The 18,847-nt window shown below is 41.9% G+C and overlaps 1 protein-coding gene across 3 annotated transcripts in view; it reads left to right on the top strand.

The window, feature by feature from the left end:
- The window catches only part of METAP1D (methionyl aminopeptidase type 1D, mitochondrial), a 121,529-nt gene that overhangs the window by 71,347 nt on the left and 31,335 nt on the right, over positions 1-18,847 (top strand). For all 3 annotated transcript variants that reach the window (XM_075609072.1, XM_075609073.1, XM_075609071.1), the window contains one exon: positions 5,472-5,635. In XM_075609072.1, the coding sequence (XP_075465187.1) occupies positions 5,472-5,635 (164 nt within the window). The remainder of the gene's footprint in view (positions 1-5,471; positions 5,636-18,847) is intronic.

Here is an 18,847-nt window from a genome sequence, read left to right as displayed (position 1 = left end):
CAGGGCTTCTGTAACCGCCACCCCGCCCCACCCCCCCAAGAAAATCTTGTGCTTCCCCAGTTTGCGCACCCCTGTTCTAGCCCATAGTGGTTACAATATGATATCTGAGGAACAGAAAGATGGAGTGCCCAGGAAATTACATTGGTATTTAAAGCAGATCCAATGAAACAGGGATGTAGATTGGAATATCTATCCTTATTTTCTCTATTTGAACCATGCACTGCATTTAGGTACTTTATCCACGATTTGCTGCCCTGTCTCTTGCCCTGAATTTGATGGTAGCACAGTGGCTAAAACGTTGCCCTTGTAAACAGGAGTGTATTCACTAACGTGCAATAGCCATTACTGATTGCTAACAACCATTGAGTTGAATGAGCGTTAATGATAGATAATTGCTCTCACACTTGTGCACTTCAGTGAATAAAAACCTTTTACAATGGTTCTTGCTTCAGCCTTTCTCTCTTTTCCCCTTTCCCCTTTGGAGTTGACCATGTAAACAAATACCAAAAAGGTATTGTTAGGAGTCCGCACCAAATCTCCCAGTTATAATTATAGAAAATGTGGAACTACAAATAATAGACTGTTGTTATTGCATTGGAACTCTTATGGGCTCTAATTTGTATGATAATACAGGGGTTACCAGGTTCCTATTTCCTGCTACTCTGGGTATCTAATCCATTAAATTATTTTGTCCATTAATTTTGCTCCATTTTGGACAATAGAGCAAAAATTGAAAGAAAGAAATGAAGTAGATAAAAGTATATTTAAAACACGTTAGATAGGAGAGACCGTTGGACATATTTAGTTAGCCCACAGTCCAACTTTTGAATCTTCCCAGATGAGTTTACAATGTATGATTTTGGTGCCTGAGTGACATCCCCAAAGTCACAAGGAGCTGACACTGGGAATTGTTCCCCTGCTTCACACTCAGTGTCATTGTTCTCAGAGTTGGTGCCTTTACTCACTGAGCTGATCCTTCAGCCCTACTTTGTGAATTCTGAGTTTAATGTGAACTCTGAGGCGAGCACTTTGTAGGTCCAGTGTTTGCGTTGAACTCATTCAAGGTTTGAAAAACATTTCCGAATCCACGTAAAATAGCCAATACCCGAGCGGCTCATATTTGGTTCTGTTTCTCCCCCCCTTAATCAACTGGATCACCTTTTTGAGTTTGCGAACAAAATCCGCCACACACTCTTTTTTTTTTTTTTAAGGACTAAAACCAAGACCAAATCACCAAAAACATTTTAGAACTAAAACACCAGTGAAAGTGCCCACATTTAGTACCAGCTACACAAATGTTGAGCTTCATCTGTCGGAATCTCTACAATATGTAAACTACTTCCACCGTGTCTCTAACATGGACCTGCCCTTTTAAAGCTATAAATTACCCATTTACAAATACAAGTACATTTCTAAAGAATAAAGTTCCCGTTCTTGAAAGTTGATTTAGGTAAACACACTAATAATATATACTTTTAAATTATTATATAGTAGTGGAGTGTTCACAAAAAGCAATAAAGTAACTTGCCCAAGGTCATACGCTGGCATTGGTATTCAAACCACTTTCTCCCACTCTAACAAGTGTTAGAAAGTATCACTTGTCTATTTTTCTATTGTTTTTTTAAAACCATATTTTTTTTCACAGTTTTTGCATCAGTCCTAATTCCCAGTGGTATATTACTGTAACAGACTGGTTCCCTGCAAAATAAGGCACTGCATGTTGCAATCCGTATCTGTTTACATCAGCTACGATTAGCCTGATCCTCTTGCTTAGCTGTCTTGTGAGGCAGATATTTCCTCCACATCTGGCTGTTTCTTCCTCCCCCACAGTTCCACTCGATGACATGGAGATTTTACGGAGTATGCTTAAAGAGTCTTCTTACATCACTGACTATAGAGAGGTCAGCAGACTAGGCTACCTATTACACCACAAAAAAAAAATAGTTTAGGAAGATGGATTCGAGATTTTGGCAGGAGTTATATTTCTTAAGGGGAAACTGTGATTGCCTTGGTTGAAAATTCTCCAGTCTATACATTGAATGGGATATTTCAGGCATCGGAAGCGATCTTGCCTTTGGTTTGATTAACAAACTTTGCCTGTGGCTAAATTAACTCTAAAGGCCAACTCGTGCAAACAAAGCTTCCTTATACCAGCATGCTGGGAAGACGGTTCAAGATGTTTCCACATGTGCTTCCTTTGTTGGCCTTTTGGTTCAGTCAGAGCTAACCCCCTAGAGTTGATTTATGATCTACAAATGGCTTTTGAACAACTGAATGTTTTGTCTGGTTTTAGATTGATATTGGTCTGTTTTCTGATATATTCATATTATTAGATACACTGATTTTTTTTTTTAAGGGGGCTTACTATGTTGGACCAGTTGTGTTTGTATGTTGATGTATTGGTTTGTTTACAGTTTTTTTCCCATATGGGAATATATACTTGTACTACTTGTTAGCTTCAATATGGTAAAGGGTAACTCCTGATAGCGATGTTCCCCTAATCTGAGATCCAACAGATCCAGCAGCAAGCATAGCCTCATTCTAGCCAACTTCAACATTTATTCTGAGCTAAAAACCACTGTATGAAAGGGGTCTTACCACTCTTGTAGTTGGAAACACTAGCAAATGTTATCACTGAAAATATCCAATGTTATTTGACAGCCCGTGTAAAATTAATTTGCATTCAGGCAAATATGAAAGAAAAAAAACCCACCCAATGTCTACTCTTGGAGGCAGTCTATAATATCAACCACTGCTGGAGGAGGCCAACTGTAATTGCCATCATAATTCAATGCAGATCACTTTGATAGAGATATAATGTTAAAAAATACAAGCCATTGTTTACTATTTTTTTTTATTTATTTATTTATCTTGGTAGAATATTTGGGAATTAGTCTGTTGCCTTTGAAGTATCACCAGATATAGTATTTTGCTCATAGTAGCAAAGTTGTATTAATGATATTTCGTTTACATGCAATATAACATAATATAGAGTTGTTTAAGAAAGTATCTGTATCCTGTATCTGTAAACGGCTTGACACCGTTATTTAAAGCAGAGTAGTCAGACTAGTGACCCACGACTCATCATATGTAGAATCCGTTTATAAAAACCGAAACATAAATAGGCGGACAATTTACACATGAGCTATGAACATTAGCAAGCTTCAGTCATTTCTATTGGGATTCTTTCTACATCATCTTCTTTACTCCATAAACAGGAACATTGATTTATTGACTTGGCACAAGCAATACACGTGTATACAGAAAAAGCACAGTGAAAATCATTTAATTGTCCTTGTCTGTAAAACTGGTTTATTGAAAAGGTTTCCCAGATATAAAAGGGTGTTGATTGAGTACACTGACCCCAACTGGACCGAACTGCTTCTGCGTCATTTACATAGTGTGTGTGTGTGTGTGTGTGTGTGTGTGTGTGTGTACATAATAGATGGACAAAAAATAGCAAGTAGCCTGAACAGAACATTATTTTCTTTCATATATATCTAATATTTGAGCTGTATAAAAACACATTGTATTGTTATTGCAGGGGTATGTAATACAGAGAGCACCACACATCAGGGAGCAGGCAATACCACTGCTGCAAAGTATTTTGTAATAATTAGCTTTAGAGAATATCAGCCATCCTCAAACATGAGCAGTATTCGGGTAAAAAAAAACTGCCGTCAGGATGATTGTGTGAATAATGTTTAAAGTAGTGTACCAAATTTGCATTAAAGCAGAAATGTGCTTTTTCACATTTTGTTTTCACACTACTTGATCTGCGATACAATGACCTATAGGGGACCCCAATAGTTCCTGAGATATCTGATTCCGGGGACAGCTTCTCTCTTGCAGCCAAGAGAGAGCCACAAACATCTCCCAAAGACATTGCAGCTTTCAATTAGTGACCCTGGCAGAAATATTGCTTCCACCTCCCCCTCCCCCCCGCCCCCCCTTTTTACTGTCAAGAAAAGTGTAAATATCTTAAGAAATATAGAGGAGGATCAGGCCTGGAGGGACCCCAGAATAAGGTAGTATTGGAAAAAAGTGTGATATTTGGCATGGGGGACTTGCTGCAATAAAAATCTGAATACATTTGGTCTATAAGAAAGGAGCAGCTGGATTTCAAACACATTTATGATCTGCACGTAAACAAGGATAAATGGAAAGTTGAGCCATGTCATTTCTTTCAGTATTTTTTTGGGACTGTATTATAATATTAAACCATCAAGATTTGCAGGCATTTGGTGATGATGGGCAACACCAATCCATCTCTGCAGGGCTGATCTAAGCCAGTAAGAGCATCCCAGCCAATCCTCGGAAGAAAGAAACTTGACTACCTGGCCACTGGCATTGGGTGTCTCTATTCCAAATCTGGGGAGTAGACCTGTCATGTAGGAGAAGGCACCTCATTTTATTAATTCGATTTTAGATACAGTATGCACACGTTATTTGCTTGTTTCTTTTTTTATATGGAGGTACATTAGTACTATTCTCACAAGTGCTTTAAGTGATGTATGTCTTTAGGTTCACTATCACATTGCTTGTACGGTTTGCTGATGCTCACAAAAGCAAAAATAACCTTCCTATTCCATGTCGGTGCCATCAAACTGGTTTCATATACAGTTCTTACATGCACTATCCCGGGGGGTCTGCAACCCGTGGCTCACAAGCTGCATGTGGCTCTTTGAGTAAATACATGTGGCTCTGGTCTGAGGGCACAGCCGGCCGGAACTGGAAGTTGGGCCCGGCCAGAGGTCAAGCCACACTTTCACATTTTGGCTGCTGGGTGCCCTCACTCTGCGGCCAATCCCTCCCCAGCCACTATACCTTGCCGATGCGTGGCGCCTGGAAGTCGGGCCCACCTTCCGCATTCAGCAGTGCAGCCACTCCAGAGAAGCGTGACCAGAGCCGGCCCTCTCAATGAGCCAGAGGTACCGGTCTTGAATTATGTAGGGTGGGGTGGGGGGAGGAGGGGAAGGAATTGAATAAGAGAGAATGAGGGAAACAATTGAATGTGGAAAGGAGGGAGAATAACAATGAAAAAAATTAATAAAGGGACATTATTATGAAATGCATTTTATTCCCCTAAGTATTTTTTTTCTTCTTTCCCTAATTCTGATTGATGTACGTGTGTTGTGTGTGTTAATGCCTATATACCTTTTATAATGTGTGTACAGTATATGTATGTATCGTGTATGTGGGGGTGTATTCATATTTATGCACGTGTTGCAGCTCAAAAAAAAAAGGTTCTTCTTCCTTTAAAGTTTGCAGACCCTGCACTATCCTGTTCATCTCATGACACATGAATAAGCTTTTTGTATTTAGATGAAGATTTGGTTTATCATAAAGTGAACAATATACAGTATATCCTCTGGGAGATCTTGTTTTGTGACAATGCATACCGACAGGTAAACTGAATTTACTGACTTAAAATCCACATTAAAAAAATATTTCTCTCTACTTCTCATTAGGTGTATTGCGGAGGGTACCACGGAGATACATCTGAAACGTTTCTGGTGGGCAGTGTGGATAAACATGGTCAAAAGTTAGTGGAGGTTGCCAGGAGAAGCAGAGATGAAGCAATTGCAGCTTGCAGACCAGGGGCTCCCTTCTCTGTAATTGGAAACACAATCAGGTAAGCTGTATAGTGACAAGTGAAGGGAAGGCTGGCAAGCAGGACAAAGGTTATTGGTGGTTTGGTATAAAGCTGATGACATGTTTTATGATTCCGAACCATCATTTCAGACTGATATCAGTATGTGAACTGCCAGACTGTAATGCTGTTCCCTGGGTAAGAAAGGTTTTTTTTTTAAAGTGAATTACATTTGGGTCAGCAAAGATACCTGGAGAAAAGGAGGCAGATGTGTATAAAACAACTAACCCTTAAGTGCTATGCACTTTGTAAATAATTTGACATGGGTATAAAAGCACAGGATAGAAAATGGCATCTGTTGCAGGTCCAGCACTAAAGTGGTTAACGAATATATATCTCTCTTTAAATATATATATATATATATATATATATATATATATATATATATGTAATAATAATATGTCTAGGCCACAAATGGAACACACAATTATTATTATTTTAAGTGTTATACTTTTTACAATATGATTTTCTTTTCATTGTATAATAATGGCAATTTTTATTTCGTAATTATTGGCTTCAAAGATGCAAAGCGTACTCCCTTGAAAATATGCAGCTTTTCCCCCCTTTCATAGTAGTCTTCTTCCATTTGAACCCCTTCAGTGCTGCAAGGTGCTTCAGCTCATTGCTTTGCAACATATTCCAGGCCTCTCCAGCACCCACGGGGTTTAAGCAGAAGTAGGAGAGAAAAAAAAGAAAAGAACATCAGTGTATCATTTATATGTATTTATTGCTTTAGAAATGTTGTAACTGAGTCTGAATCAAACTTTAGCAAAACCTCTTTGGGTTATATCTCAGAAGCTTTTATTGAAGACTTTGCACAAAATTGTGTTTTTGACAGTTTTAAATTATAGGCTAACTAGCAACGGGGAAAAAAAGGATAGTGTCTTTCTCTTCCTTTATAGGAAATGTTGAATCAGACCCCTACTGGGAAGAGAAATTTAATGCATATCTCACTATCTTACTATCCGTGAATATAATAGAAACGAATTCAAAATGCAGTTTTATTTTTGCAAATGGGATGAGTCGATAGATGCACCTCATATTTCCGAACACCTAGGGTTCAAACAAATTTGCTGGTGGTGCTCTCGCATTTTAACAAAATGTATTCTTCTGTAGAAAGGGGCAGAGAGCAGCAGAATCTTATTCAGGCATTCTATGGAGCTCTGCATTCATGGCTGTGTCTAAAGGGCATGTCAGCCTTTGATTCTCTCTGAGAGGTAATTATCCTTTTCCTGTCACGGAACAACAAATGATAGCTAACTACACAGGCACATTTGCGGTAGTCACATTCATCAACTGCAGAAAAAAAAAATTTCAATTTAATTGTGCAACCCAGCTGCACTAGGGCTTTTCAACATATCTGTTGTTCTCCCTTTCTTCCTCCTTCCAGATTTTTTTTTTCTTAACTTTTTTTCCCCCTTGATTATTTTTTTTCATTTTGTCTCTTCCTCCATATATATATATTTTATTTTTTTTACTCTGTACTTTCTTGTTAAAGTAATTTTCCTTTTGTGGCTTTCATTCTTTTTCTTCTTTTTTTTTTTTTCTTTTTTTTTTTTCTTCTTCTTCTCCTTCTCCCCCCATTGAAGGCTATGAATGTAGAAAATTATCACAATTACTCATATAATTGAGCCTCTTTGTAGCAAGTGCAACTCCAGTAGCCTTTCTCCATCATGAAAATGGTTTCATTATAGGGTTTTTCATATTCTCTGACACCATCTACACAGAGGAACAGGCGTGCAGATGAGATGTACTGGGAACAGTGCAGATCAGTAAGGTCACAGTAGGAATAATTAGCTCTGCTATGGAAAGAGCATCTAGGCCTTTTACCGCTACATAAATGTACTGTCCGTGGCTTTTAGTCACAGAAAAACTTACTAACAAATGGAGCTCCCGCCTACTACTTTGAAAAAAAGATTTGTATCAACACTACAATTTTCTATCATTAAGACTAATAACACAGAGCCTACTATACATCAAGGGGAATAAAAAGAAAAATCTCACATTCAAGTGACGGCTGGGTTCTGACCTTTGTTCCGTTTTTTTTGTATTTTTTACAACTTAACATAAAAAAAGGACCCACACACCACGCCAACACCCCAGTGAACGTAGCTACCAGCTTTAGCTAAGCCTTGGTTTTTTTTTTTTTTTTAATAGGGTACCCTGATAAATTTCCATTCAGGGAAATTAATTTCATTACATATTCACTGCATTAATCCGACCAGTGGAGGAAGAAAAAAAAAAATACTATATAAAAATCCGGGGAGAGAGCGAGATTGAATGTGACATTGAATTGGGGGGGATGGGGGGGTATGAGGAGGCAGAGACGATTTTGCTGGCGACGTGTAAATATTAATTAAAAAAAAAAAAAAACAACAACCTTTGCACTGAAAACAAATGGATCCCAACTGGCCTTCTCTTAAATTTCAACAAAGCTGGTGGCAGTCGAGCATGTTTGTTTTGTGTTATTGTCTGGAGTAGTTAAATGGTAATGTGGCTTTCATTCCGACCGTCGTATCTAATGAATATTCGAATGCCATGACGCGACCAGTTGTGTGATACATTGTGGGTTCGGGGGGAAAAATCAGGTGTTAATATTAACCTCTGCGGTGGTGAAGAGGCCTGCAATGCGTGGGTGTCTCCAGCGCTGAATGGGTTAAAACAAAACACTTTTTCTTTCTCTATAGAGCTCAGGGAGCATGCGTTTATTTGAAAGCATTATGCAACGACTATGAGTATGAAGTACTAATCATCTTTTAGACCTTTTTTTTTGTTTTGTTTTAACATTCAACATTGGGAGAATAGCACAAACTTTCTGAATTGTTATTTAATATTGTTCTTATTGTAATTTGAACTAAAGCCATCATTACTACAAAATTAATTATTTGCATGGTTTGAGATGACACCTTTTTTTATGATTCATGTATTTCTTATCGCTTGTTAAAACCGAAACTCTGGAACAAGCCTTTTGTACAATTACACTACATTATTTTTTCGTGAATGATACTGGTATTACCTATCACCAGTGTTCGACAAACCTATACATTTGCTCGCCCCGGGCGAGTGGATTTAACCCCCGGGCGAGTAAATATTGGCCCAAGCAGCACACGTTTGGTACTAGGTGGCGAGTAGATTTTTTGGTGATTTGTCAACCACTGCCTATCACCATGTTGATATGTAGCTGGTTGTTAGAATGTAAAAAAAAATCTAATCTAAAAAACTAATTTCTCAGTGGTAATAATAATAGAAATGAAATCAGGAAATTACGTTTTCCCCCCAAAAAAATATTACACTGTAAAGATATTTCTAAAAAAAAAAGCTTCAATATAGTAGCTATATATTTGTAAAAAAAATTGAAGTACGGCTGGTTTCATGTTAAATTCTTATAAAATGTTTTGGAATTATTGTGGTTACATTTTAAAACTATAATGCACTGAATGCTGTTAAAACAGACATTAATATAATGTTGAAATGTAACATAAATCACTCTATTTCAAGCACAATACATACATACTCTAAGCTCCGATAAATGATATCGGAGCTTGATCCCACAAAGCTTAGTTAATCCCTGTCATAGTCACTTCCAACAACCAGTTTGTCTTGGCCTGATGTCCAAAGAACTGCAGTGTTCCTGCGTTATTTTAAATGTATTTAAATACTTGCATATGACATGATGCATCTTACATTGTCAACCTCCAATAGTCTTTAACATAGTGTAAGCAGGTGGAAGTCTACAATTACTAAGCAGTCTTCTGCCATAAGACTTCAATGGACTGTAAGGTGTCTTGCAGCTCTGGAAGGTGCCTTATGGAAGAAGACCACTTAGTACATATTGCCCTAAATGTTATATGCAGTTCATTTTTGTTGTGATTTGCCATTTTTGGAAGCTTTTTAAAAGAGCAAAGGTAACACACAAACTAATTCTGCACTGCAGAATTTGATCTGTTTTAGGTAGCCAACACGTCATTGGTCTTTCACACAGTACAGGCAATGTGATTTCAAATAATTGTGGTACAAAGAAAGACAGTGTAGCCCCTCTCCCATCCCCCCTTTGGAGACTACCAGTTAGTATAAGAGGTTAACAGCCTTAATGGGTTAACTGTATGGAATGATTCTGGTTACACCCCTCCCCATCATGTGATGCAGGATGACTATACAGAAAGGGATGGCCACTCCTTTGTATGTCTTGTGACCAGTGATGTCACTACGGGGAGGTAGAAGGGTATATATAGCTCCACCTGATGTTCTAGACACAGGTTCCTCACAGTTCAGACATGTGCCTCACTGTGAGTCCTGTAAATAGGTTTGTGTGTACAGTTATGCTTATTTTAAGGATGTTCTGTCACTATTTATTGTTTTCAGTTAAGGAGTGTTCCCTATAGTTAAAGTCCATAGTAATGGCCCAAGATTGTTCTCTGGTCAGAATAGGAGTATGCAGATACTCAGCAGGGAGTTTGTCAGAGTAGAAGCTCTAGAGCATAATCGGATTGGCACCACTGGAAGGTCTTAAGTAAACTCCCGATCTGACAAGTATACACTAAGAATGCCGGGCACCGAAACGGGATCGTGATCACAGAGAATACTGTGTCCCTCCAACAAGGGTCCACTTGAGATAGGGCATTATTGAAGCGATGCAGGAGATTGCCAGTCTAACTAATACTAAGGGAAACGAGCATAACAAGCCTACGAGTGAGAGGTACCAGGGGAAGGAACATAGAGAGGGAGGGGCTCAGTGAGTAAAGACACTGACTGGCACTGAGAGTTTGAAGCAAGGGAGCCTGGTTCAATTCCCGGTGTCGGCTCCTTGTGACCCTGGGCAAGTCACTTTATCTCCCTGTGCCTCAGGCACCAAAAACATAGATTGTAAGCTCCACGGGGCAGGGACTGTGTCTGCAAAATGTCTCTGTGAAGCGCTGCGTACAACTAGCAGCGCTATTCAAGAACATGCTATTATTATTATTATTATTATTATTATTATTATTATTATTATTGAGTAACCATATTGCTTGACACCAGTTCGTGTCTGAAGTGGAGTCTGTCTGTACTATAGCGAACTCTCTGAACGGCTGTGAATAAAGCTCTTGTTTGTACAATAAAAGTTCTTAGTGCTCATCATTATTCTATCTACATATCCACATATCCATGCCTAGAGTGCATGGACACATCACCCTGAAAAGGTAGGAGGATATATATATATATATATATATATATATATATATATATATATATATATATATATATAAATAAATATATATACAGTATATCCTATATGTGTATATAGCAAATGGAAATATTACTGTATGCTCATCTGCATATCTTAGACAGGTATGCAACCCTGCCTTTCACCATTATCACACAGTGCTTCCAGTGCAGCAAGGGATTCTGGGAAATGACATGCAAATGAGCACACAGTGCCACCTTTTGCTTCAAAACCATATATACAGTTGTGTGAAAAAGAAAGTACACCCTCTTTGAATTGTATGGTTTTACATATCAGGACATAATAACAATCATCTGTTCCTTAGCAGGTCTAAAAATGAGGTACATACAACCTCAGATGAACAAAAACACATGACATATTACACCGTGTCATGATTTATTTAACAAAAATAAAGCCAAAATGGAGAAACTATGTGTGAAAAACTAAGTACACCCTTTCTGCTTCCATAGGAATTAAGATGCTAAGTAGCAGACAGGTGCTGCTAATCAAATGCCCTTGATTAATTGATCATCAGCAAGTGTGACAACCTCTATAAAAGCCAAAGTTTTAGCAGTTTGCTGGTCTGGGGCATTTAGGTGTGTGTTAACACAATGCCAAGGAGGAAAGACATCAGCAATGATTTTAGAGTCATTGAGTCGACCATGAACTCCTCTGTATACCAAAGTATTCTAGAGTCAAATGTGAGGCCATCTGTCCGACAGCTGAAGTTTGGCCGAAATTGAATCATGCAACAGGACAATGATCCAAAGCACACCAGCAAATCTACAACAGAATTGCTGAACAAGAAAAGAATCAAGGTGTTGCAATGGCCCAGTCAAAGTCCAGACCTCAACCCGATTGAAATGCTGTGACAGGACCTTAAGAGAGCTGTGCATAAACAAATGCCCGCAAACCTCAATGAACTGAAGCAACGTTGTAAAGAAGAGTGGGCCAAAATTCCTAACAACGATGTGAAAGACTGATGAAGTAATCGTTTTCTGTATGATTTTACGTTATTGCTGCTAAAGGTGATTCTACAAGCTATTGAATCATAAGGTGTACATAGTTTTTCACACATGGCTTCTCCATTTTGGCTTTATTTTTGTTAAATAAATCATGACACGGTGTAATATGTCATGTGTTTTTGTTCATCCGATTTTACCTAATTTTAAGACCTGCTAAGCAACAAATGATTGTTATTATGTCCTGATATGTAAAACCATAGAATTCAATGAGGGTGTACTTTCTTTTTCACACAACTGTGTGTGTGTGTGTATATATATATATATATATATATATATATATATATATATATATATATATATATATATATATATATATATATATATTGTGACAGAAACCAGGGGATGGTAATAAATTCCGTATATAGGGCTCCCAGGATACTAGACAGTTTCTATCCTGTTTGGCCTGGGAGTGCAGCCTTATAATACATACACTCCATCCCACAGTTTGGCAAGCGCTGGAACTGAGGGATGAGAGATCCAGACCAGAGTTTGTCTGCTGCCTGATTTCTGTCACCTGTCATGCTAATTAGGAATCAGGTATGAAAGACTGATTTCCTGTTTGCTCTGGTCTCCCCACAAGAGCCAGGAGGCTGGAAGGCTGCTGAACTACAGAGGGGAGAAGCCTCTTCCCCAAACAGGTTCAATCTTTCTGTTCATTTGTGTAAGACTGCAAAAGTACCGTGTTTTGATGTTGGAAGTGGAAAAGCCACGTCCAACCCTGAGTCAGGGATATCTAAGTTAAGTTATCGCTCAGGTGTGCAGCTTTTGTTTTGATCTGTTTTCTGTTGTATGCACTGTGGCAGTCTCAGTGCCTGGGACTGAATAAACCAGGCATAGCCTGTTTAAAGGAACAGTACGTGACGCCTCATCATTTAACCTACCCTAAAAGACCGTGTTCTAAACAGTCCCGGACAAACGACGGAGTCCCGGAGTTAGCCGTTTGTCACATATGGTGGAGAATGCGGGCAGAGCACTAGGGGGTCTGCGGGTTGAAGAACTTTGAAAGAAAAAAAAAAAAAAAAAAAAAAGTTTTTTTCATCCTCTGCAAACAAGATGGAAGACGTGGTGGGTGCGCTGGTACGCAATGTCGCTGCCCAGAAAGACGCGAATGAAACCCAGCAACAGCTGTTAATAGCCCAGCAAGAAACTAATGCAAACCAGCAGCAGACGAATGCAGCCCAGCAACAGCTGCTAATAGCCCAGCAAGAGATTAATGCAAACCAGCAACAGGCGAATGCAAACCAGCAACAGGCGAATGCAAACCAGCAACAGACGAATGAAGCCCTGCAAAACGCGATTGCAAACCAGCAAGAGACAAACCGCTTGCTGAGAGAGGAGCAACAGCGGTTCGCTCAGGGCTTACAGCAGGAACTCGAGATCCTGAGGGGGACTATCAGTAACCTTCCACTGGCAGCGGCAGCCCCAGTTCCGAAAATGACCAGGGCAAGCCACTACCTTCAGAAGATGGGACCCTCGGATGATGTGGAAGCCTATCTTCTCACGTTTGAACGCACGGCACAGAGAGAGGGATGGCCAGAAGCTGAGTGGGCTGGTCTAATCGCACCCTTCCTAAGCGGCGAACCCCAGAAGGCTTACTTTGATCTAGAGCCAGCCGAAGCTAACGTCTATGCAAAATTGAAGTTCGAGATCCTCGCCCGCCTCGGCGTAACCACGGCTGTTCGCGCCCAAAGGTTTCACGCATGGTCCTTCACGATGGATAAAGCCACCCGAAGCCAGATGTATGACCTCATCCACCTCGCCCGGAAGTGGCTACAACCCGAGATCAACTCAGCCAGCCACATCGTGGAACGGTTGGTCATGGACCAGTTCTTGAGGAAACTTCCCTCTGCCTTACGCCGTTGGGTCAGTCGGAGTGACCCCCACAATGCGGATGAGCTTGTGGCCCTCGTAGAAAGGTACAATGCAGCAGAAGAGCACCCGCAACCCACAGTCGTGGAGCAACCCCACTACCCGAGGTTCCAGGACTCTTCCAGAGACGGTAAAAGGGTACCGGGGTTAAGGGGCGCTGAAGAGCGGCGACCACCTTCACGCAGCACCAGCAACAGTGGTTCGCACACTAAGGGCAATAGCCAACATGGGGAGCCGGGAAAAGGCTCTAAGTGGGACACAGACTATGTACCTAAATGTGTAAATTGTCATGAGAGGGGCCACACAGCAAAAATCTGCCCACTAAATGATGAGCCCATGCAATGCAACAGCGTGGAACCTTATTCGCTGTTGTCCCAATGTATGGGCCCTAGCCCAGAGGACCCCTTGAATAACCATCTGTGGGCATTTGTAAAGGTTAATGGTAAGAGGGTTCGGGCACTTCTTGACTCTGGGAGCATGGTCACACTAGTGTCCGAATACCTCTTGCCCATTAAGAAGAAACAGGGAAACAGTTCACAAAGAGTGGCAATTTGTTGTATACATGGGGATAATCATGAATATTCCACTGTTGATGTTTTTTTTGAAACAGAGTTTGGTTCTTTAGATTTCAAGGTGGGTATTGTACCCAAACTGGCACATGATGTGTTAATAGGGACCGACTTTCCCCATTTTCTAAAAATGTGGTCCCCCGCTCAGAATAGCGCCCAGAGTTCAATAGCGGACCATAACGAAGTATTAGAAGAAACAAATCCTTTCCCTTTTTCAGAAATGGAGGTTGACGAGGGCCCAAATAAGAAGGGGGAAAAGGAGGAGTGCTATAAAATTCCCTTCCCCATCACTACTTTGGTAGGGAATACCCCAAATCAAGATGTTGAGCAGACACTTACCACCCCAGAACCGGATAAGACCCTCGCTGACCTAGAGGTCAGTCCTGGGAGTTTTAAGAAGGCCCAGTGGGAAGACCCCACATTAGCGGTAGCAAGGGGAAATATACGGGACCAGAATAGTACTCCTGGCCAACCAGATAGGTCACTTGCTTACCCCTACTTCGAGGTAGAGAACGACCTAGTATATCGGGTTGATAAAAGGAAATCAGTTACAACTAAACAATTGTTGGTACCACGGACATTCCGTAACGTAGTATTACACCTCGCACATAGTCATCCATTGGGGGGACACCTAGGGGTGGAAAAGACAAAAGAAAAGGTTCTCCGAAGCTTCTATTGGCCTGGGGTTCTGGCAGAAATTACGAATTATTGTTCCTCATGCCCAGAATGTCAGATCACCGCCCCGTTCAAGGCGTACCGCAGCCCATTGGTACCCCTTCCCATAATAGAGGTACCATTTGACCGGATTGCTATGGATCTAGTAGGACCCCTAATAAAGTCTGCTAGGGGACATCAGCATATATTGGTAATATTAGATTATGCCACCCGATATCCGGAGGCAGTTCCCCTACGTAGCACCTCAGCTAAAAACATAGCAAAAGAGTTAGTAGTTCTGTTTTCCCGGGTCGGGATTCCTAAAGAGATTCTATCTGACCAGGGAACACCATTTATGTCCCAAGTAACAAAAGAGCTATGTAAACTCCTAAAAATCAAGCATCTCAGAACCTCAGTCTATCATCCACAAACAGATGGTTTAGTGGAAAGGTTCAATAAAACCTTAAAGAGCATGTTACGGCGGGCGGTTGATAAAGATGGGAAAAACTGGGATTGTTTGTTACCGTACCTGTTATTTGCCATTAGGGAAGTTCCCCAATCATCCACAGGCTTCTCCCCGTTTGAACTATTGTATGGCCGACACCCAAGGGGCTTACTGGATATAGCCAAAGAGACTTGGGAACACGAGGTTACCCCTTACAGAAGTGTAATAGAGCATGTTGCCCAGATGCAGGACCGCATTGCTGCAGTCCTACCCATAGTGAGGGAACACATGGAGAAAGCTCAAGAAGCACAGAGGAATACGTATAATAAGGGTGCTAGGGTCAGAATTTTTTTTCCAGGTGATAGGGTACTAGTTCTGGTTCCCACCGTGGAGAGTAAATTCCTTGCTAAATGGCATGGGCCATATGAGGTCTTGGAAAGAGTGGGAGAAGTAAATTATAAGGTAAGACAGCCAGGTAGGAGGAAACCTGAGCAAATTTACCATATAAACCTACTCAAGCCCTGGAAAGATAGAGAAGTCTTGTTAACCCTAGTACCCCCAGGTCCGTCAGAGAATCAAGAAACTGACGCAGAGGTTAGCATAGCTGAAACCCTGTCTGTTCATCAGAAACGAGAGGTTCAGAATTTAGTGAGAAGAAACAAAGAAATCTTCTCTATACGGCCAGGTAGAACTAGCGTAATTGAACATGACCTAGTCTCTGAACCAGGGGTCCGAGTTAACCTTAAACCGTACCGAATCCCAGAGGCCAAAAGAAAGGCTATAAGTTTAGAGGTTAAAAAAATGCTAAAACTAGGTGTAATTGAGGAATCCCAAAGTGGGTGGAACAGCCCTATAGTCTTAGTCCCAAAGCCAGATGGTACAACAAGGTTTTGTAATGACTACCGGAAACTAAACGCGGTGTCAAAATTTGATACTTATCCTATGCCCAGGGTAGATGAACTTGTAGAGAGACTGGGCAAAGCCCGATATCTCACAACCCTAGACCTAACAAAAGGGTACTGGCAGGTTCCCCTCACAGAAAGGGCAAAAGAAAAGACAGCCTTCTCAACCCCAGACGGCCTCTTTCAGTATAAGGTGTTGCCTTTTGGCTTACATGGAGCTCCCGCCACATTCCAAAGAATGATGGATAAAATTTTAAAACCACATGCTCGGTATGCTGCCGCCTACCTGGATGATGTGGTAATCCATAGTGAAGATTGGCAATCCCACCTTCCAAAGGTCCAAGCTGTGCTTGACGCAGTCCGGTCTGCTGGACTAACTGCTAACCCCGCTAAATGCACTATTGGTCTGGAGGAGGCCAAGTATCTGGGATATTCTATTGGCAGAGGTTTACTCAAACCCCAAACACTCAAAGTGGAGGCGAAACAAAATTGGCCAAGACCAGTTACAAAAAAACAAGTAAGGACTTTTTTGGGGTTAATTGGGTACTATAGAAGGTTTATTCCCAATTTTGCAACTAAGGCAACCCCACTAACTGACCTCACAAAAGCAAGAGGACCGCTAATGGTAAAGTGGTCCCCCGAAACCGAACAGGCCTTTAGAAGCCTGAAAGAAGCTCTCTGTGCCCAACCAGTGTTGGTCACACCTGACTTCTCCAAAGAGTTCGTAGTCCAAACCGACGCATCTGAGGTTGGGCTGGGGGCGGTACTCTCCCAGGAGTCTCAAGGTGAGGAGCACCCCATCCTTTATTTAAGTAGGAAACTAAATCCCCAGGAGAAAAATTACTCCATAGTAGAGAAAGAGTGTCTCGCAATAAAGTGGGCTGTAGAGACGCTCAAATACTACCTGTTGGGGAGAAAATTCCGGTTGGTCACAGATCATGCACCCCTTACCTGGATGTGTCAAAACAGGGAAAAGAATGCTAGAGTGACCAGGTGGTTCCTAAGCCTACAACCCTTTACATTTTCTGTGGAACACAGGTCAGGGCACAAACATGGCAATGCTGACGGGTTGTCAAGGATGCACTCCCTAATATCCATGGTCGCTCATCCCTCGAGGTCTGAGCTGGGGGGGAGGATATGTGACAGAAACCAGGGGATGGTAATAAATTCCGTATATAGGGCTCCCAGGATACTAGACAGTTTCTATCCTGTTTGGCCTGGGAGTGCAGCCTTATAATACATACACTCCATCCCACAGTTTGGCAAGCGCTGGAACTGAGGGATGAGAGATCCAGACCAGAGTTTGTCTGCTGCCTGATTTCTGTCACCTGTCATGCTAATTAGGAATCAGGTATGAAAGACTGATTTCCTGTTTGCTCTGGTCTCCCCACAAGAGCCAGGAGGCTGGAAGGCTGCTGAACTACAGAGGGGAGAAGCCTCTTCCCCAAACAGGTTCAATCTTTCTGTTCATTTGTGTAAGACTGCAAAAGTACCGTGTTTTGATGTTGGAAGTGGAAAAGCCACGTCCAACCCTGAGTCAGGGATATCTAAGTTAAGTTATCGCTCAGGTGAGCAGCTTTTGTTTTGATCTGTTTTCTGTTGTATGCACTGTGGCAGTCTCAGTGCCTGGGACTGAATAAACCAGGCATAGCCTGTTTAAAGGAACAGTACGTGACGCCTCATCATTTAACCTACCCTAAAAGACCGTGTTCTAAACAGTCCCGGACAAACGACGGAGTCCCAGAGTTAGCCGTTTGTCACAATATATATATATATATATATATCTTTATACTATATTAGTGAAAGCACTGTATGTTTGCCTGCCTGGATGTCCGGTGTCCCTAGGGGAAATCTCATTGGTCCCTTGGCCCGCCCGCCCCCGCACACCTCTCATTGACCTGAGGCGGAGTGACGGGCCAAAGGACACACAGACACACAGGGACACACACACACACACACACACACACAGGGGGACACACACACACACAGGGGGACACACACACACAGACACACACACACAGACACACACACACACACACACACACAGTGACAGGGACACACACACAGGGACACAGGGACACACACACACACAGTGACAGACACACACACAGTGACACACACACACAGTGACACACACACACACACACAGTGACACATACACACACACACACACACACACACACACACACACACACACACACACACACACACACTGTTACATACATTAGCGGGGCTCACAGTTAGCAGCACCCGCGCGCACCTCCTCCTCTCCCCGTGTCTCCCGCGCTTTCACCCCGACCCCCCCCCTCCCCCGGCGCCGCTACAGTCAGCGGGACACACACACTATTATTACCCCTTCAGCGCCCCCCAACCCCCCCACCCACCCAGTGTCAGCGGCCGTGCGAGACCCCCCCTCTATATCTCCCACCTCTCCCCCCCCCACACATATACATGCCCCCCCCCTCCCCGACGCTACAACTCACCCCTCCCCGGCGGGGGAACAGCCAGTGGCCAGGCAGGCTGCCTCGCG

Source organism: Ascaphus truei, chromosome 7 (assembly GCF_040206685.1).
Source record: "Ascaphus truei isolate aAscTru1 chromosome 7, aAscTru1.hap1, whole genome shotgun sequence".
Taxonomy (NCBI): domain Eukaryota; kingdom Metazoa; phylum Chordata; class Amphibia; order Anura; family Ascaphidae; genus Ascaphus; species Ascaphus truei.
Note: the sequence above shows the minus strand (reverse complement) of the source record. Positions and strands in the feature narration are given on the sequence as shown.